We start from the raw sequence: 26,960 nt of genomic DNA, 5'->3' as shown, positions 1-26,960 counted from the left end.
AAACAAATGCAAAGTTAATGTTCAAAGCTTCAATGTGTTCCTCTGAAATTACAACAAGGATGAACAAATTTCTACTCTTGCCATTCAGTCAACTTTTCTGTGACAAAAAACCTCAAATATTAACCTTAAATGAGTCTCTGATATTTAAGTACTTATTAGCTACACAATTTTGTACAATGGGTAATAAGTTGGTACTTTCACTTCATTTCAGTTCTGCAAGGAATTGTTGATGCCTTCTTTTTATTTTGGTTTCATTGCTAGAAAGGGTTTTATCCAGAAAGGGTTTTATCCATATACATGTACGTACTGTATACAATGATATACATAAACACAGATGTGTGTTATCACTGTATACTCGGTACTTGCCCGTGCTCTGTGAGTGAAAAAAATCACAGGTATATTACTTGGGTTGGATTTGAACCCACGACCTTTGTATTTCTAAAACTGTCTTACCAAAAGGTATCATAATTTTCAATCACTAATAATAAATCACTATAAATCACTATAATGCGTTAAGTACATGTAACTAAATTTATGTGTGCTACATGTACTTTACAAAACGCTTGGTAGTATATAATAAGGGAATAAAAGGGTAGCGATGAGTTCTTAACCGGTCGTTTAAAACCTTATAGGGTTGTTGCCGTGTGATAAAGGCCCTCGCCTTCGCTTCGGCTCGGGCCTTAAGCACACGGCAACAACCCTATAAGGTTTTAAACGGACATTAAAAATACAATTACAGATACTTTGACATTTGAAAATTCGGGGGTTTGAACATGTTGAAATATTTTTTTAAACAACTTTGTGAAGAATCTGTTGCGCGTGGGTTGTGTGTACGCGCGCGTGCTTAGAAATAGATTAGACGCTGTTACTAATAGCTATGAATTGCGTTCCGCGTGATAATCTTGCGCGCCCGACACGCAGAAGCCAGCCGGTTATAAACAGCTCCAGCTGGTCATTATCAACCGTTTAAACACCCCCACGTAACGCGCTCTCCACCAATAGGAGTAGAGAAACTGTCTAGGGTATTTATTAATGTTTGTTTAAAGGCAGTGGACACTATTGATAATTACTCAAAATAATTATTAGCATAAAAAACTTACTTGGTAACGGGTAATGGGGAGCTGTTGATGGTATAAAATATTGTGAGACACGGCTTCCTCTGAAGTAACGTGGTTTTCCACGAATTTGATCTCGAGAATTCGGAATTAGATTTTGAGGTCTCGAAATCAAGCATCTGAAAGCACACAATGATTGTGTGACAAGGGTGCTTTTTCTTTCATTATTATCTCGCAACTTCAACGACCACTTGAGCTCAAATTTTCTACAGGTTTGTTAGTTCATGCATATGTTGAGATACACCAAGTGAGAAAACTGGCCTTTGACAATTACCAACAGTGTCCATCGTCTTTAATTCTTACAGGATTGGTAAAAATAAAATATTGAAGAATCTCTGTCTGGAGGCTTTCTGATTATGAAATATTTCCCTCTGAAATTAAGTTATTTTCAAGATAACTATATCTGAAATCCTAAAAAGAAAAACACAACAGCTGATTTTGGTTGTTTGAGAACCCAATTAATATTAAGGACATTGTGACGACATGCTGAACATTTTGCATTTTATTTTGTTTTCACTTTTTTTTCCTCCCGCCTCAAGCCCTGTTCAAACTTGCGAATGCAATGCCACACAAAATGTTACATCACAAATTCGCAACAAATAATTCACATCCATTGACTTGTGCACAAAGAAACATTCCCTGCGAAAACAGGGCTGTGTTCTCAACATTTGCAGCAAGTACATGTATGACTTGGGGTTTACATGTAACTTGACTAATCATGCAAATTTGTGCTATTATATGTCTGTATTGATCAATTAAAACAACACTGCCTGGGACTATTTGGTCAGCTGTGCCAATCCTGTGTATATAACCTTTAACATTGGCAAAGATGAGGTTTTAAAAACCAGACTCTCTGAATAGTGTAGTCAGTTTCTTTCTGTCTTTATTAAAGGGACACGTTGCCTTGGACCGGACGAGTTGGTCTGTAAAACGCATTTTGCATCATTTGTTATAAAGTGAATATGGTTAGAAAGATGTTTTAAAAGTAGAGTACAATGATCCACTTAAATTTGCCTTGAACATGTTGAAAATGCATGTTTTTTCTTTGAATTTGCAAACTAACACTGTCGGCCATTTATGGGAGTCAAAAATTTGACTCCCATAAATGACCGACCGTGTTAGTCGACGAGGTAAAAGGAAACCTGTGCAGTTTCGAGGCATGTTTGTGTGAATCATTTTATTCAACTTTTTCAACAGCTTTCTAACCATACATGTATGCATTTTATAACAAACGGTTACAAACGCTTTTCAAAGACCAACTCGACCGATCAAGGCAACGTGTTCCTTTAATGAAACCACTTCTAGGGGCTGGAAGGGGGGGGGTAGATGGTGATTTAAAGAGTTTTGATACAGTTTGTAAATCAAGTTTTTGACAATGATATGATGCATTGCAATATAAGTTGTGTGTAGACAAAGGTTTCAGCGTCATTCTGTCATTAGTCTTCAAGTTTTTGAGAAAAAGGGAAATAAAGCAATGTTTTCAGGAGAGTCATGTCAATCTGTCTAACATTTTAAAATGATTTTTATGATGTTTGTTTTACTCATTGCTCAAAAACTGCAGCACCTCAGCAAGTAATATTTGAAGGGGAGATATCTACCATCATTACTCGCATATTTAAACAGTGCAAGTTTAATGCAAATCTGTGTACTTGTGTGTTTTGTGTCGCATAAAAAGTACCCAAAACCTTAAAACAAAATTGTAATTATTGGTATTCATATAATACTGTTATTGCAGTCGGGGGCTCTAACAAAAACTATCATTTAAAAATGCTGAATTAAAAAAAAAATGATTCTTTTGGAGAAAACAAAAATGGTACTAATAAATAGTGTAAGCATGAATTAATAAACTAATCAGATAAATTGTGACATTCAAAATTGCATGTGTTTTGTATTTGTATGCTCTTTCAGATATGGGCCTGGCTTCATATTGCTGCTTAACGCTTAAGTCTGTGCTTAGCACCTAAATAGTTTATGTAAGTTCTTTATGGGATAATGCACATGTAATTGTAAGCAGGCTTTTGTGGTAAGCAGCATCATGAAATTGGGTTTATTTTATGCTACTTACAACTTGTAAGTTACAAGTGCCTACTATACTGCTGAAAAGTTTATCCGTTGCAGGCATAGATAAATCCGTTAAAGGCAGTGGATACTATTGGTAATTACTCAAAATAATTATCACCATCAGTAATGGGGAGAGGTTGATAGTATAAAACATTGTGAGAAACGGCTCCCTCTGAAGTGACGTAGTTTTCGAGAAAGAAGTATTTTTCCACGAATTTGATTTTGAGACCTCAGAATTAGCTTTTGAGGTCTCGAAATCAAGCATCTGAAAGCACGAAACTTCATGTGACAAGGGTGTTTTTTCATTCATAATTATCTCGCAACTCTGTGACCAATTTCACAGGTTAGCAAAAAAATTACAATTCAAGTAAAGTACGGTCAAGTACATGTAGGCCTACATGTACCATCATTAAAACGATTTAGGATTGAACAAAGAAAAATTGACTACAGCGGGATTTGAACCAACGACCTCCGATTTAACGTGCCGGCGCTCTACCAACTGAGCTATCTAGCCCTATGTTGATGGTCTCCCAATTTTGTCAATATCTTTGTTCAGGGGGTGCCTGTCAGAAGCCATTAAATCGCAAACTGCCGTGTAGCCAGGGATCACACCCGGTTAACGATACAACCTGGGAAGCGGCAGACTGGGGATCACTATTTGATATCATTAAAACCTCAAAACTATGCAGGCAACAGGGAATGGACATTCATTTCTTAATGATAAAAAACAGATTTGGGTCAAGTATAATTGATGTTACAATAATTCAGTACTTACATGAATTTTATGATTAATATTACATTCTTTGTATGAAATTTTCTTAAAGTTGTCGTAAAGAATTGTAAGAATTTATTTTGAGTTGTATTTTCTCTAATGTGGCGAAAGGATTTGTCAGTAACTCACACATTCAGACATTTTTATTTCTTTTCAAAAGTTGTTTATTTTAAAAAGGCAATGTTCCACAACCATGATATCTGTAATTGAATTAACTTCAACTAGAACTATGTGTTTGTTACTGAATAAATAATACAACAAATTGTGAATTTATGAAAAAGCAAAGAAAAATTTCCTCATTATTATGTGTAATACTAAATTTCGCACTAGAAAATAAGTTATAAAAATCTGTGTTTATTATTGAAACCACAGGCTTGATTTGTTTGCTGTATTGGTCACCCAAAAATATGAGGATACAGCAGAAACCGTTGGTCCGACATTGAAAATTTCCAGGTTCGTCAATTAATCCTTGAATCCATCGAGTGAGTCAAACCATGGAGGAAGGAAGAGAAGGAGCACAAATGCAGGGACTTCAAAACACGAACCCGTGGTACCGCGGTCATTTAACAACACCACGTAATCACCCACATACCTTTAATACAGACAATGGGCGACTTGGCGTATGTGAGTTTGCGCGTGCGCACTTAGTTCTTCACTCAACTATGGTGTCGTATGGATATAATACAGAAAAAAAATAAAAAATTTTGAGACCCGATAAAAATTGTGTACACTTTCTCCCACCTAGTCAAAAAACACAATTGAATACCAACCACCCTCGTGTGCTAATACCCAAATTTTGAACCGCCGCTAGTGACAGGAAAGTCACCAAAAATGTAAAAATATGCCATGTTCTTCAGTAAAAAACCACAAACGGCAAATGAAAACGTGTACATTCACAATTCTTGTCTCCAATGATTCAACTTAACATGAAGACAACGGCGCAGTCTGGCGGTACCACACATTTCTGTACAAAGAGATCTAATCCTGCTTGTTAATCGGCCGTCCAGCTGGAGGTCTTCTATCTTTTTCCACTGGTCAGACAGGGGCATTGTCAGGGTATTCTTTTGTTACTCTGCGGTAAGCGGGTCGTTCGAGCTCCTTCTCTTCCTTCCTCCATTGTCAAATAATCCAGGATTATTTCAACACAGTATGGCAACGCATCACCTAAATTGTTAGCATGGTGAAGGACATGTACCAGCCTCGGCCCAAATCCCGCCTCAGTCACCGTTGAGGGTAACTGTCGAATTCACACAGAAGTTCAGGTATCTCGGCTGTGACATCCATTCCTCAGGCTACTCCTCCCTGACATTCTCCGACGTCTTGGGCTTGCCTCATCTACCTTTGGCCAACTAGATCGTGTCTGGAGGAACAAACGCCTCAAGCGTACAACCAAGCTGAGGGTATTTACGACCTGTGTCCTCCCCGTCCTATTCTACGGCTCAGGAACATGGACACTCCGAGCTGATGACACACGAAAGCTCCACGCCTTTGTCAACGTCGCATTCTCGGTGTCCGGTGGTCTGATTTCATCACTAACGCAACAATCTCGGAGACCACCGGCATCGAGGATGTGACTATCTCCCGGAGACGTCATTCCCTCTTTGGCCATGTCAGACGGCTCCCAGAAGATACACCTGCCCATGTGGCCCTCAGGCTGAGCATTAAAGCATGGGGAGGATCCCGCCCTTGCCCAGCCTGGAAGAGACCAAGAGGCCGACCTCGCAGCACCTGGGTGGGCCAACTGGAAGCGGACTTCGAGTCCAGGGCTGGGCAACTGTGGCACCTGGCAGCAGAGCGCATTGGTTGGGCGGCTCTACGTCCCCCCTGATGGATCAAGAGGATGATGATGATGATGATGAAGGCTGGGTGACACTAAACCAGTTCTCAAAACATCCAAACCCATCCTAAAACCATAGAGTTATATATAAGAACTAGAGATTTGATGCTTCTTGCACAAACGCGACGGGACCGCAAGGAGACACGTGCGCGTACGCATGTACGCACGTTGAAAATTAAATACCTGTTGGAGTTTGTGTTTATTGAACGCTACACGATGCTGTTTTGACAACTTACAAAATGGCCGCACAAACACACGCTGTGCGATGCCCGTTTTGTCAACTTAAATGATGGCCACCTGCGCGCATGCCGGGTCGCGTATTTAGGACAGTGGGCCCTCTAGTTCTTGTATATAACTCTATGGGCTAAAACACGTAGCTCTGACTGAAAAATGTCTGTAAAGTGACCCTAACTTATTTGTTAAATTTGGTAATGAGTTGGTCTGTCTATAATGGGATGAACATGCTACAAACAGACCCGGTCTATGTACATGTACATGTACACACAAACATCCAAATGCCGCCCGGCTGCACCAGGGCCCAATTTCATGGCTCTGCTTACCGCCCAATCCTACGCTTACGATCACGATTCCCCGCTTACGTGCAACCACAGAATTTCTGCACTAGCCTTGTTAGCGTAGAATGACTAGTCACGTGGACTTCGCATGCGCAAAAGCCAAAAATCCTCGCTAACCTGTGAAATTCGTTGCCATAAGCACAGAATTCCCTGCTTCTGTAAGCGCCGATTCTGTGCTTACGGTAAGCAAGGCCATGAAATTGGGCCAAGGTCTAGCACGTCCCTAGTATGATCCAAGTATGAATTCGTTTGTAGTGCGTGCTCATTTTAAGCACATTGTCACTCTTTCTAATTGCAGGAATTGCACAATTTTGCCCAAAGTTCTGAAGCACCAGACCATTTCTGATAAAATCCGTCTGAACCCGTCAACGAAGTTTGTAAACGGACCGTAAAAAGTTGCTGCTACGTTCACTCAATTGCACAGAATGAAGTGGAAATGATTTCGGTGGATTTTTGCCAGAAAAAAAACCCTAATAAAGTTTACTGAAGTAGTAGAGGCGAGTTTGGTTGGCTAGGACCTGGTTGATTAATTGGTTGTGGTGTTCCGTGGCTAAGACTCTGTTGATTAGTTTGTTGTTGTGGTGTTCCGTGGTCTAATTGATGGTGTGCTGGTGTGGCTGATGGCTGTGCAAAAAAAAAAAATAATTACATGATAGTAACAGTGAAAGCTCAAGTCCGCAAAATATCAAAATTGAAAGACAAGACAGATTTCAATTATGAGCAGCAAATATCACTTGAAAATAAACAATTTTGACTATTTATTTTAAAACTCATGAACAATGTTCAAAGCGAGGTGTTTATATAGAGATAAACATCGAGGATAAGTTTGTGATTTTGTTGAAATAAAATGAATGAATGGTCTTACCTGTGATGTTTTTTTGGATCCAAGTTTGTATCTACAGCAAACTACAGAGACAATAAATTCTAAAAACGAGTGCAGAATACCTGAGGGAAAGGAAATCCAAAAATTAAATTATTTGACGTAAAACTAACTACGCAAAACTAACTAATTGTTAAAGTAAAAAGGCAGAATATCTAAGAAAGTATTAACAATAAAAGTATTATACACAATTAGTTTTTGACAAGCAAATCTAGAAAACATGCAATTCTAAAAAGGAATGTAGAATACATAAGAAAGTTTCAGCAAAGAAAATATTTACATTGTATACACAATTATTTGATAAGAAAATCAAGAAAACAATCAATGCTAAAAAGGAATTCAGACTACTTTTAAGAAAGAAAAGACAAATGAAAATAATTATGTAATAATTATTTGACATGTAGATTTGGGGAACAATCAATTCTAAAAAGAAATGCAGAATATCCGACACATTGTCAATGAACAAATTCTACACAATAATTAAAAGACAAGAAAATCTAGAAAAACCACTCAATTCAAAAAAGGGATTGTAGAACAATTGAGAAAGAAAAGACAATGAAATTAATTACACGACAAAATAACTATACAATAATAATTATTTGACAATAAAATCAAGGAAACAAAAAGTCCTTAAAAGGAATGTAGAGTATCTGAGAAATTGTCAACAATGAAAAGAATTTTACACAATAATTATTTGACAAGCAAATTTGAGAAACATTCAGGTATAAAATGGATTGCAGAGTTTTTGAGACACTGGCAATGAACAATACTATAAGACAAGAAAATTTAGGAAACAAGCAATCTAAAAATAATTATATGACATCAAAATTATACATAATATTTATACGACAAGCAAATCAAGAAAACAATCAAATTTTAAGAGGGAATGAAAAAAACTTGAGCAACTATTAAAACAACTGAGGAAATGAAAGTTTTACATAAGAATAATTAGTTGACAAACAAATCAATGAAACAATCAATTTAAAAAAAGGGATGCAGGATACATGAGAAAGAAAAGACAATGAACAATGAACAGTTTTTCAGTTTTTTTTACTGCCAGTGTTTTTTTTAAAGGCACTGTACACGATTGGTAATTGTCAAAGACCAGTGTTCTCACTTGGTGTATTCCATCATAATCATAACAAAAACAAGCCTGTGAACATTTGGGCTCAATCGGTCAACAAAGATGCGAGAAAATTATGAAAAAAAAAAAACCTGGTTAGACGAATTTGTGAGCTTTCAGATAGGAATAAAAGACTTCTAGCATTGTCTAGCTAGAAGTCTTTTAATATTTTAGTGAGAAATTACCTCTTCCTCATAATGTTATTGAAATACTATCAGCAGCTCTCCAATGCTCGTTCCTAAGTCAGTTTTTTAAGTAAATATTTGTTTTGAGTAATTACCAAACGTGTACCTTCCCTTAAAATATTGTTGAAAAAAAAAAAAAACTATTAATAACGAAAAGGAAATCTCAATACTTGGAATACCAACCTGAAGTTGAAAAGATCCCCCCAACAATGCCACATAACCTGACAAGGAATTGCCAGTAAGGTTCATGGACTTCATTAACGGTAATTTGTAACGAGGAAAGATCGTACTTGAAGAAGACCCCCGCGACTCCGTGACTTCCCGCATTATGATCTAACGTTCGCTCCTGAAAAGAAGTCACAAAAACTGTTTTTAAGAACAATATTTCTTTGTTCAGTTTAATGAACATTGCAGACCTGGAATTTCATCTTTTAAAGAGCAATTCTCTACCCTCGCAGGTACCACTCTTGGGTGCAGAGAAGCAATTATTATAAAACAAGCATCTTGCTTTAAAGAAACAAGTGTCATGACGGGACTCGAACCCAGACCCAGATGACTTAACCACGACAGCTTTAATTTGATGCTCGAAACCACTCAACCATAATCATGATAATGACCTGTTGAGCACTGTATACTCAGTACTTTCTCCGGGAGTTCTGTGAGAAAATCCACAGGCATTTAATACTCGGGTTGGATTTGAACCTGAATCCTTTGCAATTTTAGAGCAGTATTCATACATGTTTGTTTGTTTGTTTGTATGATCTTCCCGTCAAGGGAACTCGGCAAACTCCAAGGGGATATAAGCACCAATCTGGCAACAGCCAATCTCTCTCTTACAAACATTGGTTTAACGTCTACGACTATGAATTACACAAATCAAGAAATTGTGATTCAGTAACTAGATGACAATATTGATTCTAGTTATTGTGAAATCAGTGGTTGGCTGGGGGATTCAAACCCACAAACTTGTGGTTGCATGTACTACTAGACTGCCTTGATAACCCGGTAGCAAGAGATCGTGAGGCCACGTCCAAAACAATGACCATGGTGACTTCGGCTACAGCTACAGCTAGATCATCGCGACTGTCAGTGTTGAAGAATAGGCAGATCTAGCTGTAGCTGTAGCCAAGTTCCAATTTCGGACACATCCTTGAAGGTCCTATAGTTTAATAGTGGGTACTGCAAATATTTGTTTAACATTTTACCTTTTCTGTGACAGCAAACTGGTGTGAGTTCATGCGAGCAGTTCTGGTGTTAAGTTTTGTAGGCACGATTTGTAGAAAATATTGATACATTTTTCTGTCTGGAATCAAAACAAAAGCACTTCAATTATTTATGAAATTATCAAGAAACTTTTTTTTTTTTTTTTGGGGGGGGGCTTTCTCTCGGCTAATTGCAAAATGAATGACATAAATAATATTCATACAAGAATTACACAAACCTTACACAGTATGTAGATTACAAAATTAGCAAAAGTTAATGGAAATAACACATCCTTGAGAAATATTGCAAACTTACAGAGACATGAGAGAAGAGATTAACTTTGAAATAATTTTAACTAAACTAAGTAAAAGAGATGTTAAATTTGCATCCGGGATAAAGAATATTAATTTTGTTAAAAACTAAGGAAATACAGGTAAGTAAACAATGTTAAAACATTTGGGTCACAAGTAAGAAATAAAACGGGGGTTGGGGGGTGGATATGGGAGGGTCTCTGGTCATTGACAGTTGACACAAGGGGATAATGTTTTGAGATCCTAATACATGTACATGTCATTACATACATGTATACAATGCGCGCTGTCAATCATTCTCTGTGCATAAGTCTGTCTGTTGACACCCTAGTGGGCGACGCTAATTTGTTAAGAATGATCTAGAATGATCTAGGCTCTGGAAGTTTGTAGTTAGTTTGAGTTCTTTCCAGAAAACATTGGGGATGAATTTTTCGACGAGACACAATTATTCCAGACTGGTGGAAGCTAGGACTTCTGTGATTCAACTCATTGGAGGAGTTTGTGATAGAGTTCGCTTTTAACTGAGTGCAGTTTAAGAGCTTGTTTTAAATCTGGAAGACATTTTCAAACTTAACTTACAGTTCGGTATTTTGGGGCCTTTTTTTCCCATATTTTGTGGAAGGTGTCAGATTGTGTACCCGTTTTTGCTTTGTCTTCTTCTGGACTTTTTTGGGAGTGAGTTTACCCCGTGATATGTAGCTCATAGTCACATCCAAGAACTGATTTATCGCCCCTGGAGTTGGTCGTTGTCTTTTTTTTAGAGCCAGTGTATGTGATCCGCCCCGTATCTTCTGTTGCTGTGATCCTAGCCTGTATTTCATCCCAGTGGACGTATTAACCCGTAAGATACTTGTTTTGTATAAGATCTAATTTTAATACTGTACACTTGTTTTACTCAATCATTGTACGTTTTGTTAAACCCAATTGGTAAACTGAAGTGGTTGGTAGTTTGATCATTAAAATCACTTTGATTCTGTGTTTTTTACATCGGTCATGTCACGGAGAGTTGGGAGATTTTTGGATCGTAACAATAATGGTCAATAAATAACATACTGTACCTTGTTTACAACACAAATTAAAACATTTGGGTGCCAGTGTCGCAGCCAAGATGGCCCAGCACTCTGAGCAAAATACACTGTGTTGCCCAGGGGTGGATTTCACACAGGTAGTCCTAACTTAGGACTAGTCCTAGGCAATGCTAAGAGATAGGACCAGTCCTAACTTAGGACTAGTCCTAGTCAATACTAAGAGATAGGACCAGTCCTAAGTCCTAACTTAGGACTAGTCCTAGTCAATACTAAGAGATAGGACCAGTCCTAAGTCCTAACTTAGGACTAGCCCTAGGCAATGCTAAGAGATAGGACCAGTCCTAACTTAGGACTAGCCCTAGGCAATACTAAGAGATAGGACAAGTCCTAAGTCCTAACTTAGGACTAGTCCTAGGCAATACTAAGAGATAGGACCAGTCCTAAGTCCTAACTTAGGACTAGCCCTAGGCAATGCTAAGAGATAGGACCAGTCCTAACTTAGGACTAGCCCTAGGCAATGCTAAGAGATAGGACCAGTCCTAAGTTAGGAAGAGATAGGACCAGTCCTAAATTAGGACTGGTCCTAGGAAATGCTAAGAGATAGAACCAGTCCTAACTTAGGACTAGTCCTAGGCAATACTAAGAGATAGGACCAGTCCTAAGTCCTAACTTAGGACCAGCCCTAGGCAATGCTAAGAGATAGGACCAGTCCTACTAAGAGATAGGACCAGTCCTAAGTTAGGACTGGTCCTATCTCTTAGTATTGCCTAGGACTAGTCCTAAGTTAGGACTACCTTTGTGAAATCCACCCCAGCACAGATTTCCCCCAGATTGCACTTTAGCAATGATGGCCCTATACATGTATCTAAACATGAATGTTTTTTGTTGATCTGCTCACCCTTGGTGGATTTAGAGCCCGCCACTAAAATAGTCTCGCTACAACTGTGTCAAGCAGAGTGTGGTACTTTGGGGAATAAAGACGATGTGACCTATGTTTACATTCAAACCGCCCTCTGTTGACAAAACAGTGTGTACGTCATGTTTCGCCGGGCAAAAAAGACACGTAGTCATGGTAAGATTGCATACACTTTCTAGCCGGCTGCCAAAACACAAAGGTTTTGCCCGGCGGTATGCGCGCCAATCATGTTATGGTTTTCGAGTGACGACAGAGGTCACATCGTCTATATTGGAGACATTTAGGTGTTGTAGTTTATAAAGAAAGACAAAAATGAAAAAATCTTACTATCTGGTGTAACTTTTTCGTCCCCGTCTAGAGGGTTAATGATTCCTGGCGCCAGTTCACCGAAGGATAAATGATCGATACGATGACTGAAATTATACTCTGCAAAGAAAACAAAAAGATAACAAGAACAATTTCAATCTTGGTATTTCCCTTAGTTACACCAATGTACGTTAAAGGGAAGGTACACGTTTGGTAATTACTCAAAACAAATTGATTTGGTAACGACCGAAATAGTACAAAACATTGTGGGAAACAACTCCCTCTGAAGTAACGTAGTTTTTGAGAAAGAGGTAATTTCTCACTAAAATATTAAAAGACTTCTAGCTAGAAGTCTTTCATTCCTATCTGAAACACACAAATTCTTCCAACAAGGGTGTTTTTTCTTTTATCATTTTCTCGCAACTCCGATGACCAATTGAGCCCAAATTTTCACAGGCTTGTTATTTAATGCTTATGATGGGATACACCAAGTGAGAACACTGGTCTTTGACAATTACCAAATGTGTACAGTGCCTTTAAAGGCAGGGTACGCTTTTGGTAGTCAAAGACCAGTAAAAATGTTTGTTGCATATCATAAAAAGTAGTACCTTTAAAAATGTTATAATAGATGTTAAATTTGCATCGGGGATAAAGAATATTAATTTTGGTTTTTACCCATACACCGATGTGTGTTAGCACTGTATACTCAGTACTTTCCCGAGTCCTGTGAAAAAACAGGACTCGGGAAAGTACTGAGTATACAGTGCTAACACACATCGGTGTATGGGTAAAAACCAAAATTAATATTTAAAAATGTTTGTTGTAAATTGAATTGATTTATACACAAAAAGTACACCATATGTCTGTTTTTGTCCACATTGTTTTGTTAGGAATGGAAATCAATACAGCATTGAAAATGTCAACAACACTGTTTGATGTTCTACATGTATTCTGTTAATTGGATTGGACACTGTTGGAACCGATCCTTCCATATGGATGACACTGATGCTGTATTGAAATCCATCCCTAGACAAAACAATGCGAAAAACAAAAATACGGTGTGTTATTAAAAAAATAATAATAATTTTTTAAGTTACTACTATTTATAAAAACGATCAATAGTGATTGATAAGGCAAATTATTGTAACTACAAAAAAAAATGTATTAACATAATAATGTGCAAATTGTTGACTGTGGTATCATACAGAAATAAACTGCGCCAATAAAGTATCTAAACACTTACAAATGGTCAGATATATCGGAACCTGAAACAGTATGCCAAAAAATAATTATTCATATCGAGTCACCGTTAATTTCTGCACATTTTGACACATCTTGTGTTGCGCTACGATGTTGTTTGGTGGATTTACGGGCACTTGAGTGGCTTAAGGTCGAATTTCAAAAGTTGCAAAAGCCCCTATTCAAGCTAAATCGTTGTATTGTGACGAGTAAGATCGGCGTTTCTTTTGCTCGCCTTTTATAAATGATGTTTTTTTGGTCGCGTTTTGGATAAATCGGTTGCGATGAACATACTCACCAATAATTGTCAGTAACCAAGCAAAGGGGTGAAAGATGGGAGGCATACAACAATGGTAAGACAGGGAAAGGTGTTTCAAGATAACAGGAAAGATGGCTCAAACGACCAAACAGAAAAGAGGACGGATCGTTGGTTTGATAGAAGCCGGTACGTTGATGCGAGGTAAAAACGTCACCAGCGACGGTCAGTAAATGGTGGAATCGCTACCAAGCTCAGGGAAATGTGGACGACCTGCCAAGGAATGGCTGTCCGAGGGTGACTTCTGCAGCAGAAGAAAGTAAACAAGTCCATAAAGCCTGACACCTCTCTCGAGGGGTTTGCGACGCATCCTGATCAGGAAATGGCAGGGGATTGACCAGGGACAGATCAGAGGTCTCATTGAGAGTATGAGAAGACGACTCCTTGCCGTTCAGGACAATGATGGAGGACACACCAAGAATGGAGGACAGGATAACAGCAGTTTTAGAGTTAAAGATACGGCAATTAATTCATGGTCATGTAAACGAAACGAGTTTGTGTCTTTTGTCTTGATTTTGTCTGAGTGTGATGCTTATGTGAGTTCCCTTTTGGAATTGGGGTGAATAGGGGCTTTTGCAACTTTTGAAATTTGACCTTAAGCCACTCAAGTGTCCATAAATCCACCAAACAACATCGTAGCGCAACACAAGATGTGTCAAAACGTGCAGAAATTAACGGTGAATAGAAACGAACAATTAAATTTTTGTATACTATTTCAGGTTCCGATAAATCTGACCATTTGTAAGTGTTTAGATACTTTATTGGCGCAGTTTATTAATAATGATAGTCATAATACTGTGCAAACAACACAAAGAACAAAGCTCATACATGTAGACTTAGTCCACACATGTACATGTAGTAAAGTCCACACATGTACACGTATCTTGTTCATATCTATAATTTTAACCTTCATACAAAACTTATCTATATGTAAATAAAAATGCACATCTGTCGAAAAATACAGTCCCCAATTAAACCGTTTAAATCAAGATGACTAATAATTGTAATTTTATGTACATATTTTCCCCCTTGTTAAACACAGGCAAGCTACTGTACATGTGTATGTAAGCACCATTTTCATTTATCAATTTCACAGGTAAAAAATTCAAGTACAGACAACTAGAAGAGAAAGAAAAAAACATTATTATGGAGAAACAATTCAAAACATGCCCATGGAAAAAAAATTCAAAAACATTTTTTGTGGGGAAAATTAATTGCTAAAATACATCTTTTTTTTATAATGGTACATTGTAACTTCCTCACTGATAAATAACATCAAAAAGGAGTAGGAATTGACACTGAACAAATGTGCCGATGTATGTTCAACAAACAACTCGACTTCAAAACCCATTTTTTTCTCAGTTTCATTCTCTCTCATCTCTTGGCGTTTCTACATGTACTTTCACAACTTTTGAGCCAAAGGTGATATCAACATGGGGTTTCAACAGTATAAAAGCATAATTTATAATGCACTTTTTAAATGTACAATGTATAAAGAATTTTTAAAATGACCTGGGTCGACAAACGACTCATTTTGATTGATTGCACCACATTAAATTTGTACAGTCTATGTCAATACGTGTGCCTGTGCCACCAGCATTTTCCATTCAAACAGATATTTCAACTTTTACGACTTTGAAAATAAATACATGGTTTACTTAGCGGAGCCTGAGGTGCTATAAATATTCTACAGAACTAGTCACGAGTTGCCAGTATACATGAACATGTACATCATGCCTTCATGTACATGTATGTACATGTAGTTAATATTTTAATAAAATACATTTACAATAATGAAAAAACTGCTTGCTACATGAGCCAGAAACACCGGGGTTAAAGCCATTGGACACTTTCGGCAAACAGTAGTGTCCAAAGGCCCACACTTCGTGTATCTCAACTTCTACATAAAATAACAAACCTGTGAAAATTTAGGCTCAATCGGTCATCGGAGTCTGGAGAAAATAACGGGAAAACCCACCCTTGTTTCTGCACGTTTCACCGTGTCATGACATGTGTTTTAAACAAATCCGTAATTCTCACTATCGAGAATTGATCATTGTTTTAGTAATGTTTTCTCAAAAAGTAAAGCCTTTCATGGAATAATATTTCAAGAGAATTCTTTCACCATTACCTTCTGTAAACCCTGTAAGTTATTTGTAAATCTGTGAACTTTTTTGTGTTTTCTGTTCCGAAAGTGTATAATGGCTTTTAACATGTTTAAACCTACTCTTCCACCATAAGTCTTCTGGGTTATTTCATGTTCACTACCAATCCTGGTCATGCTGATACAAGGGACCAACGGCTTTACATGTATGTCCCATGCTAAGGACAAAGCAAGTACCGTAAGGTAACTTGCTCATGGACACAAGAACCACTACAAAAAATTGCTTAGCATGAAATTTCTTCCTTTATAAAAACAGGATTACCAACCAAAATGTTGTTGCATAGTGCTTGTTTTTGGTATTCAGCTGTTGTTTGCTCATCCTGAAAATCACGAGGAAATTTGGTTGGTTATCCAGTTTTTATCAAGGAAGAAATTTCATGCTAAGCAAATTTGTGTGCTTAGCAGCTCTATGAAATTGGGCCCTTGACTCGAGCCCATACTCTGCAGATCAGAAACACCAGAGCCAGTGTGCTAAACCACTCAGCCAAGTTCCCACACAAGTTCCTGTATCACAACTTATACATAAAATAACAAACCTAGGCTCAATCGGTCATCGGAGTCGGGAGAAAATAACAGCAAAACCCACCCTTGTTTCTGCATGTTTCGCCATGTCATGACATGTGTTTAAAATAAATCCTTTATTTTCGATAATAATCCAGAATTGATAATTGTTTTAATGTTTTCTCAAAAAGTAAAGCATTTCATGGAATATTATTTCACGGGAAGTCTTTCACCATTACCTTCTGTAAACCCTGTAAGTTATTTGTAATTCTGGGAACTTTTAATATTTGTTCTGTTCAGAAAGTGTCCAATGGTTTTTAACCACCGGTTCTTTTCTGAAGCAACACTACTCTCAAGAGATATTCACATGGTGCTACCGTAAACCTCTCTTATTAGTTACATAATGACTGCTCATGCTTCCCACGCTCATTTCATTTTATTGGAATCATATTTCCTGGCCCACATGCCAAATTGCACATGATTTACAATAATTACATAGTAAAAACATTATTATTATTGATATTATTATTATTATTATTATTATTAATATAAAAAGATATTAAAAAACACACACGAACAGAACTGGTGGAATACAAACAATCTCATATTATATCAAAAGATGTTCACCACTTTTCCAAACCCATGAAAATCTTGAGACTTACGTGAGGGTTCGACCATCATCGCCAGATGTGCGTGTCCTCTAGGATGGGGAATACTTTTACCAACGGTCACATGGAAATTACCCGCAACCTGCCAAAAATTTCAAAAATTCATAAATCAAATAAATGGTCTCCAACTGGTTGTATTTATTATCGGAATATGTGAAATCTAGACAATGGTAAGTACTCGACATGTAAATGTGAAAGTGATATATTTTTTAACCTTTAAAGCCATTGGACCCTTTCGGTAAACAGTATTCGTGTATCACAACTTCTATATCCAATAACAAACCTGTGAAAATTTGGGCTTAATCGGTCATCGGAGTCGGGAGAAAATACAGGAAAACCCACCCTTGTATCCGCGTTTCGCCGTGTCATGACATGTGTTTACTATAAATCCGCAATTCTCGTTAACGAGAATTGATATTGTTTTACTGTTTTCTCAAAAAGTAAAGCATTTCATGGAATAATATTGCAAGAGAAGTCTTTCACCATTACCTTCTGTAAACCCTGTAAGTTAATTGTAAATCTGTGAATTTTTTTTTTTTTTCTGTACTGAAAGGGTCCAATGGCTTTAAATTAATGAAAACAAACATCTTCAAGACCAAGGCTAGCCAAATCAAAAGACAAGTTGATCTAAACCTTGGAATACACCTCAACACAACTGACACCGATTTGTGTTAGTGCTGTATACTCACTACTTGCCCGAGTTCTGTGAAGAAAAAAATCACAGGCATATTACATGGGAGGGATGCGAACCCACTACCTTTGCAATTCTAGAGCAGTGTCTTATCACCGAGATGGCCCGGTAGCGAACCCACTACCTTTGCAATTCTAGAGCAGTGTCTTATCACCGTGGTGGCCCAGGAGCTACAGGCAGCTCAAAGCCTATATTTTGGCTTACATGTATTATGAAATTTCTTACCTTTTAAACTGAGTGTACTACATATGCTAACTTACATCAGTGTAACCTAGGGTAAAACCAATATTAATACCCCCTCATACCCCAAGTTCCACCCGGGGGAGGACACACTCGGCCAAAACCACCATCCAGTGGCCGAAGCAGGCAACAGCGCCATCAACCGACTGGCAGGTGGTGCCTCGTTCTGAGGATGACTAGTGAAACTAGTCTAAACGTAAACAAAATTACGTGAGTATTTGGCTGTGTTTCTTAGAAAATTCATTTATTAATTTGATTTTTTACCAGCCTGATGAACGTCTTTCATAATATTAATATTCTTTATCCCCGATGCAAATTCAACAATGTCTCTTACCTTATTAACAACCAAAGTGCCATGTATCCTGCATGCATCAGGGACTCCTTTACCGGCTTTGTTAGCATGCCCCTTGGATGGACTACTGTCGAAACCGGTCTGGAATAAAAGATCCTGAATGGCGTGTTCATCTTTTAAGGAGCTTTTGATCATTTGGAGTAGCCTGCAAAAATGAGCACTTTTGTTTAGAATGATTTCACTTATGACAATAAGTAAAAAGACATCAGTTTTTATGCCCCAAAATTTGAATCCGAGAAGCAATACTGCAACGCCCATTTGAAATATCTCAAATAATAATACTTATCTTCAACAGGTTTAAAATAAGCATTAGGAGTAATGATTTCTCTCCTTAAAGGAAAGGTACAAGGTATTTCTTTTGTAAGCACCAAACTTTTGGTGAAGAAGCGTACAGCAGCTTTCGATAGAACTAAGCTTAGATAGAACAAAGCAAGTTATGCGAAAGATTTTATTTCCAAGTAACAAGGTTTTAAGTAAAAAATATAAGTTTTTTATGCAACAAAATCTGGGAAGCGATACTGCGACACCTTTTGAAATGAAATTTGTACGTACAATTGTATCAGAATTCAAACAATTGACCAGTATCAACAAACCAAAGGTTTACTTTGCCTTTAACCAATGTGTGACAGGCATTGGTTTGGTGGGATTCGATGGTCCGACACCTTAAATAAAAAAAATAATAAAAAAACAGTGTAAAGAAAATCAGAGCTACATTGTATGTTTTACCTCTGCCTTTCACGTTGCTCCGACGACATTTCAAAGAAGACAGCCTCTTCACCTAATGCTCCTTGAGCTGGACTAGTCGTCATGCCAGAAACGTCAACGACGTCCGCTCCTATCCCTGATGGGTCATTCAAAGGGAAGTACATGTACATGTAACAATTTTCAACCCTTCAATTGGAAAAACATCACGTCTATGGGCAACTTTTAAGGGGGCAACAAGGCCAAGAGAGGGGCAAAAGATGCCAAGGCCTTTGTGGTCTCTGAGTTAATTAAAAAAAAAAAAAGAGTTAATCCAAGCATTGCAATAATCCAATGCCATGAGATATTTGGTTTTGCATGTAAAGTGCTTTTAGCCACAATTACCACAGATCAAGCTTGGGTCTTGGTAATAACCAAAACTTGAATTTCATGATCTAAACCACGACACCCTAAAGGAGCCCAATAGCACTACACACACTGTAGAGAGTTCATGAGGCAATGAGTTTTGAGGCCAACCTTGAAATCACCAAGGGCATTGAAGGAAAGGATAGGCTACGAATTCTAAGTTGGAGCTATACAAAATAATAATAACATGGCATTTTATTTACATAAGCTTTTACATGAGATCAGAGTGCTGTGCAATATAATATACCAACAACCAACTGCAATATCAAAGGCACTCGACACTATTGACAATTACTCAAAACATTGCTACAATAAAAACTAACCAACAAGCAATGGAGAGCTGTTATTATAGTACAAAACAATTTGTGAAACGGCTCCATCTCGAGTAACATAGTTTTTAAGAAAACAGTCATTTCTCACTAAAATATTTGAATTAAATTTGAGACCTCAACTAAGGTCTCAAATTCGAGCATCTGAAAGCATGCGCAACTTATGCGGCATGGTTGTATTTCCTTCTATTATTTTCTTACAGCTTTGACGAGCAATTGCGTTCAAATTTGCACAGGTTTGTTGTTTTATACAAGTTGAGATACACCAAGTGAGAAAACTGGTCTTTGAAAAACTAACAAAGGTGTCCAGTGCCTTCAAACAACAAGGAATACACAACGGAAGAACTTACAACCACATTTCATGGCCACCGTGATGTCCAAATTGATGCGTAGTTTACTTGTCAAATCGGTATCCACATTGTATTCATACTTCATGCGTGTTTCCATGTAGTAACGGACCTCTGATACGACCAAGATGATTATCAGTGAAAACGTCAGTAAAGCCACTGCAGGGAAAGCAAAATAATAAAAAAAAGCAGTGGTTTTTCAATAAGGTTTTTGTTTTAGGGCAGCCAACCGAGCTAATAAACTCAGGGTTTAATGGCAGTGGACACTATTGGTAATTACTCAAAATAATTATTAGCATAAAACCTTTCTTGGTGACGAGTAACGGAGAGAGGTTGATGGTATAAAACATTGTGAGAAACGGTTCCTTCTGAAGTGCCATAGTTTTCGAGAAAGAAGTAATTTTCCACAAATTTGATTTTGAGACCTCAGATTTAGAACTTGAGGTCTCGAAATCAACCATCTAAACGCACACAACTTCGTGTGACAAGGGTGCTTTTTTCTTTCATTATTATCTCGCAACTTCGATGACCGATTGAGCTCAAATTTTCACAGGTTTGTTATTTTATGCATATAATTGAGATACACCAACTGTGAACTGCTAGTCTTTGGCAATTACCAATAGTGTCCAATGTCTTTAACTTGTCTTCAGGAAGTTTGAGTATTCCTGATTTTAGTTATGTGGGCCTTTTGTCATAAATGTACTTGTATCTTTCTGATGCATCAATGTTAGCAATCACAACTTGTTAGTATAATGCTATCGGACAATAGGCAAATAGAGTTACCCTCAGTCACTAAAAAAAAAAATTAAAATGTATTTAAAACATGTACTTTTCACACTGAATGGAAATCAATATGAACATTTTAAACATTTATGTAGGATGCACAGTTTTTGGTAGCCCGCAGTGCAAGTTGAGAGGTGATGTTTACTAGCCCCTAACAGTTTTTACTAGGAAATGTACGCCGGACTAGTGTTAAGGGCCAGCCCTGTGCAGGCATTTCATTTGTTCTTGTTACGAAGCCAAGGACAAGCCAACTTAATCACTGTACTACTAGCCAAAACCCCAGTGGAGAGAAGACACTGCGGGTAAATTAAAAGAAACCCAATGTCTTTTAACAGTAAAGAAAGCATTTCGTTTCATTTCATTTATTCTTAATACTAACAGCCAAAGGACGAGAGAACCCAATGAAGGAAATTTCAGTTTTCAGATTTAGGGAGGATAACCATCGAGTTGGGATGGACTGATCGAATATGCTTTTACAGTTTGAATATACCCAAGTATACAATATGTATGTAGCTTGAATGCCCAAGTATAGCTATGATAAGCCCAAGTACAGTGTTTAGCTGAAACGTATGCCAAAGTATACTTGGAACTATGCCCAAGTTTAGTTGGAATATGCCAAAGTATATTTTGGAATATGCCCAAGTTTACATGTAGTTGGAATATGCCAAAGTGTTAGTAAGTGACATATGCCCCAACTACATTGTAGGCATACATGTATCATGTGAACCTTATTCACAATAGGCCTATTACATGTAAGTGTGACCTTGTACATTCTTTGAGTATTCAGGCAGGCACTGTACTACACTGGTCCTATGGGAAAGTTGACAGTTTGTGTCATAATTTGCACATAAATCCAAGAGTTATGAAAGTAAAAGCTGGACAAGTTTTGAGATGTCATCATATCAAAAGTTGATAAGAATTAGACAGTGCAATTTCCATAAAATATATGATTTTATGTTTGCTTCCATTGAGCTGTGTACAAACCATGCCTGCAGAAAGTCCAGGCTCTGTGGCTCTTTTGTAAACATGTGATGTCACAAGTCCCATCGTCTATATATGTTCATGAACTCAAAAACATTCAACATATATGTTTAAGCCAGACATACAATTGGGATAATCCTGACTACATACATACAAAACAACATTTATCAAGCTAAAAGCGTTTAATGAGCTGTGTCAATTCATTAGGGTCATTCTGTGTCAAATCATACAATGGGGGTCAAGTCACCTCTCAGATTTGGCTGAATTAATGTTTCCCCTGGAATAAATTAGTGTTTTCAGCAGCCAGTGAGCCAGATGAAAGAAAGAGGGATGTGATACATTTGTTTTAAGGTCAGATTTGAGTTCTCCTGAGAGTTACCCTTGGTACTAATTTACAGCTTTTCGCCTATTATTTTTTTAAAGGGTACCTTGCCCCCTTTGAGGGACCTTAATTCCATGGAAACGACTTGGAATTTGGCAATTTTGTTTTTGCATAGTGTTCATTATACACAAAACACAAATGAGTATTTCAATCGAATTTCAGCCAAATCTGAAAGGTGACTCGTCCCATTTTCAGAATGTTGGTTGATGACCCTACATGTACCTACATGTATATTGGGGAATTAATAAAATAATATCTAAGTCTCATACATGTAAAGCGCAAGTATGTATCTACCAAACCCGGTCGCACTAAATACTGTCAACTCACGACCCCTCACAACAACAATTTTTAAATGCACTTTAACAGAACATATGAACGTAATTCAACCGTTAAACATGTGCACAAGAGTCATATGCATCTAAATCACTTTCAAACTGTTGAAAAAGTTTTTTACCCCGAATTTAGTAATAAAGTAAAATATTCGCCATGTTGTCTTTCGACGTACTTGGACGATTCTATTACACCGCAGGGGGCGAGGTAATTTCTGAGGGTTGAGTTTTATTTTTTCGTTTTGGTTTTAGCTGATTTGTTCTTTCTTGTTAACTAAGCCGCCACTCGGGAATTCGAAGTTAAAAGGGGAAACTTAAATATAATATTGTTTTAAACTCCAATTTTGTTTTAAACTCCATGAAAAACATTTGAAAAAAGGTAAATAACCATCTTGCATATTGTATCACCCCTGCAGTATAATAGAATCGTCCAAGTGTGTCGAAAGACAACATGGCGGATATTACCTTTCGTTACTAAATTCGGGTAAAAAACACTTTTTTTTACAATTAAAAATACAATTTTTTCAACAGTTTGAAAATGATTTGGGTACATATGACTCTTGTGCATATATTCAACGGTTGACTTATGTTCAAATGTTCTGTTAAAGTGCATTTAAAAATTGTTGTCGTGAATTGTCGTGAGGGGTCGTGAGTTGTCGGTATTTTGTGCGACCCACCAAACCAGGTACTCAAGGCACTGAGATACAAACTTTCAGAGAGATAGGTGATTGCAGTGATGAATTTTGAGACCCAATTATTTAGCACCTTATAAGGGTTTACAAGGTGCTACGACTCATAATAATAATAATAATAATAATAATGAAAACTTATAAAGCGCACAAATCCACAGAAGTGCTCATGGCGCTAAAATACAAACAATAACATTAATTAATATACAATAACAACAACAAAAATTAAAATGTAAACCTAAGTTGAGAGAAATCTAGAACATGTGGTATAGAATACAATAATACAAATGCAATATTTAAAAAAAAACATCCTAAAAGGTAACAAAAATAACAATAATTAAACCATTGAATCAAATGCCTGTTTGAAGAGATGTGTTTTCAGTTGTTTTTAAATTGGGTCAAAGAAACGGATGATTTTACTAGTGCAGGCAGTTTGTTCCACAGACGAGGGGCAGCATGTGAAAAAGATCGGTCTCCCCATGAATGTTTAGAAATGGGCTCAATAAGGAGGCTAGAATAAAAGACCGGAGTTTTCGAGGAGGATTGTATGAGCTGAGAAGATCATCAATATATGCAGGGGCATTACTGGTGAGCAATTTATACACGAAAAGCAACCACAGCCACTAGGAACACCGGGGCGAACCCCCATCTCGTTTCGATAAGTGCACTGGGTTCTTTTACATGTGTTACACAACACATGAGACCAATGGCTTTATGTCCCATCCTAAGGATGAAGCAATGGTTTATTTTATGAGTGTCTTGCTTAAAAAGGACACAAGTGTCACGGCTGGGGATTTCAAAACACACTCTGCTGATCAGAAACACCAGAGTTTGAATTTGGTGCTCTTAAATGCTTGACCCCAACAACCACGACATGGCCCTACATTGAACCTACATGTAGTTGGGTCGTTGGTTCAAATCCCGCTTCATTCACTTTATCTTTGTTCAACCCCAAATAATTTAATTTATTGTCTTACATGTCCCTCCTGTGCTGCTGGTTTCTTGATAGCTCTCTGGTATCTTAGGGAAGGCATCCAGCTCTTTCACCACTTTCAACGTCTGCTTCCGATTTAAACGCCTCATTTTTCTTGTCTTATTTAGGAACTCTGGAACAAATTATTTTAATAAAATTAAAAGGCGGGGTAAACACAAAAGGGCGTAATGCGGAGCCTTCTAAATTACTTTTGGTTTATGGTATTGTTTGACTTTGATTGCTTTTAAAATAAATGTAGCCTAGATCAAAGATGGTTTAAAGCCATTACACACTTTCGGTAAACAGTATTGTCCAAGTCCCACACTTCATGTATCACAACTTATATAAAATAACAAACCTGTGAAAATTTAGGCTCAATCGGTCATCGAGTCGTTAGAAATAACGGGAAAACCCACTCTTGTTTTCACGCGTTTCGCCGTGTCATGACATGTGTTTAATGATAAATCTGTAATTCTCGCTATCGAGAATTGATATTGATTATTGGTTTTAATGTTTTCTAAAAAAGTAAAGCATTTCATGCACGGAAAGTGTATAATGGCTTTAAACTAACCTGAGTAAATATCATTTCGAAACATGCAATTGCAAAATATGGTCACGTTTTTCAGATTTATCGTAACTGTTCATCCTCAAGGATGAACGGATCAGTTCAGATTATACTTCTTAATAAATACTTATATTATACTTATATGGATAAACTGGTGGCGAGTTCATGAAAAAAAATTCCTACGTAATTAAATTATAAATAAATAAACTAATTCAAATTCTATTTCTAGGACTAATATAGTAATGTAATCAGTTCAAATAAAAAATGAGATATTCCTTTTTGATAAAAATTTAAATGAGTGAACAGGTGAAGAATTAGTGGCAGGCTACGTAAAATGTTCCTACAATCTTCGGAGATCGCTTTGAAAATAACAACTAAAGGAAGTTAAACATTCACAAAAAATACTGGAAAAAAAAATAAATCACACATTCACATAACAACGCAAGAAAAAGAGTGACCGGAAACTGGGCAACACAAATAAAATGATTTTCCGCTCAGTTTTTAATGTAATTTTATGCCTGTAATAAATTATGGATGAACATTTTTATTACCTTGATCAAACTACTCCTGTATTTTACCCAAAAATGAGTATTTTTGACATTTCTGTCGACTGTAAGCCGCTTCTCTAGCGCAAATCTGTGTTTTAATAAATTTAACTCTGACCATATACAAGCATGTGTACGGTACGTGTACATCTGTTACAACCCAACTTCGCTCTCAGTTTGGTGATCGATCTCGCTGAACACATTGGAGTCTTTTGCAGTTGTCCTGCAGTACACATACTTCCCTTCCAGGGGTTAGTAATGAGAGATATTGGTACTCTGCACTTATAAGGCAGCGAGGTGGTAACGAATTTAAGGAAGCAATGTACACACGCACACTACACATTAGACTTGCAAACAAGTCGTTACAGTAGTCTCACGAGAAAGCTACGAGATAGCCGTGTAGCTATCACCGCTTTAGATATGTAACCTACTTGTTTACAAGTCTAACTAAACGCTTTCACTCCCTCACAACCTTGTTGGAGTACCATCTGCGTTAAAAGTTATAAGGGCTCGAATATCACTAACACGAGGTTGACCTTGAACTCTTTTTTTTTTTTAGCTGTTTCGTAGCGAAGCGCAGCGACCTAGTGTGGTTGTTGTATTGTTGGTTTATTACATTCTCGTAGATGCTACACTATTAATGCTTACATTGATTAGTAGGCTATAGCTCCAACACACACTAAAAACTCTGATACAAAAGTCTGAAAATGGGAGGTTTAAAAACTCATGGTCCTGCTGTAAAATGACGGACCGCAATGAAATTAAAGAAAGGAAAAAGGTTAACACCATGCATGGTGATCGGGGTACACGAAGCCAATAATAATGATGCTTGGCTTTTTCTTTGTGCTATTAAGTCGGGCACCAGCCACAACTGAATAGCAACACTTTTCTGTGCTGAGCAATGTGCTTACACAAGCTCATAGGCCTGTATGGGCAAGGGCAGCGAATGCACCATTCAACTCGCAGTAGTAAAGGGCATGCCCTATGATGAAATTGTGAATTTCTACTTTTGAGCATTTCCAGGGTATTAAGTCAATGACCAGGTGGCATCAAGGCAATCGCCTTTCACTGTACATATTCGTGAAGTGTCGTGGCCGAGAGGTTAAGAGCACCTCAAACTCTAGTATTTCTGATCAGCAGCAGAGTGTTCGTAAAAAAATACCAGGCCAGCCGTGCACTTGTGCCATTAAGCAAGACACTTAACCATTGCTTCATCCTTCGGATGGGACGTTAAGCCGTTGGTCTCATGTGCTGTGCAACGCATGTATAAGAACCCAGGGCACTTATCGAAAAGAGAAGGGGTTGAGCCAGGATGCGCCGTGGCACTTGTAAGTGTAAACCCTGATAAGGTGCTACATAATTGGGCCTCAGAATTCATCACTACAATAACCTATCTTTCTGAAAGTTTGTTTTTTATACTCGCGCCTGTAGATACGTGCGCTATATA

At 37.5% G+C, this 26,960-nt stretch overlaps 1 protein-coding gene across 1 annotated transcript; it reads right to left on the bottom strand.

Annotated features, from left to right (window-relative positions):
• Positions 1-4,990: 4,990 nt before the first annotated feature.
• LOC117305131 (endoplasmic reticulum-Golgi intermediate compartment protein 2-like) lies at positions 4,991-26,931 on the bottom strand. Its single transcript, XM_033789904.1, has 11 exons — positions 25,520-26,931; positions 24,408-24,536; positions 20,270-20,425; positions 19,210-19,324; positions 18,466-18,628; positions 17,195-17,282; positions 12,334-12,432; positions 9,754-9,851; positions 8,732-8,894; positions 7,226-7,305; positions 4,991-6,984 (listed from the first exon to the last, which is right to left on the bottom strand). Exons 2-11 carry the CDS (start codon positions 24,511-24,513, stop codon positions 6,841-6,843), a joined length of 1,212 nt encoding a protein of 403 aa, XP_033645795.1. The 5' UTR covers positions 24,514-24,536; positions 25,520-26,931; the 3' UTR covers positions 4,991-6,840.
• Between the last annotated feature and the right edge of the window lie 29 nt (positions 26,932-26,960).

The sequence above is a fragment of the Asterias rubens genome, chromosome 22 (assembly GCF_902459465.1).
Source record: "Asterias rubens chromosome 22, eAstRub1.3, whole genome shotgun sequence".
Classification (NCBI taxonomy): domain Eukaryota; kingdom Metazoa; phylum Echinodermata; class Asteroidea; order Forcipulatida; family Asteriidae; genus Asterias; species Asterias rubens.
This window is presented reverse-complemented; position numbering and strand designations above follow the sequence as displayed.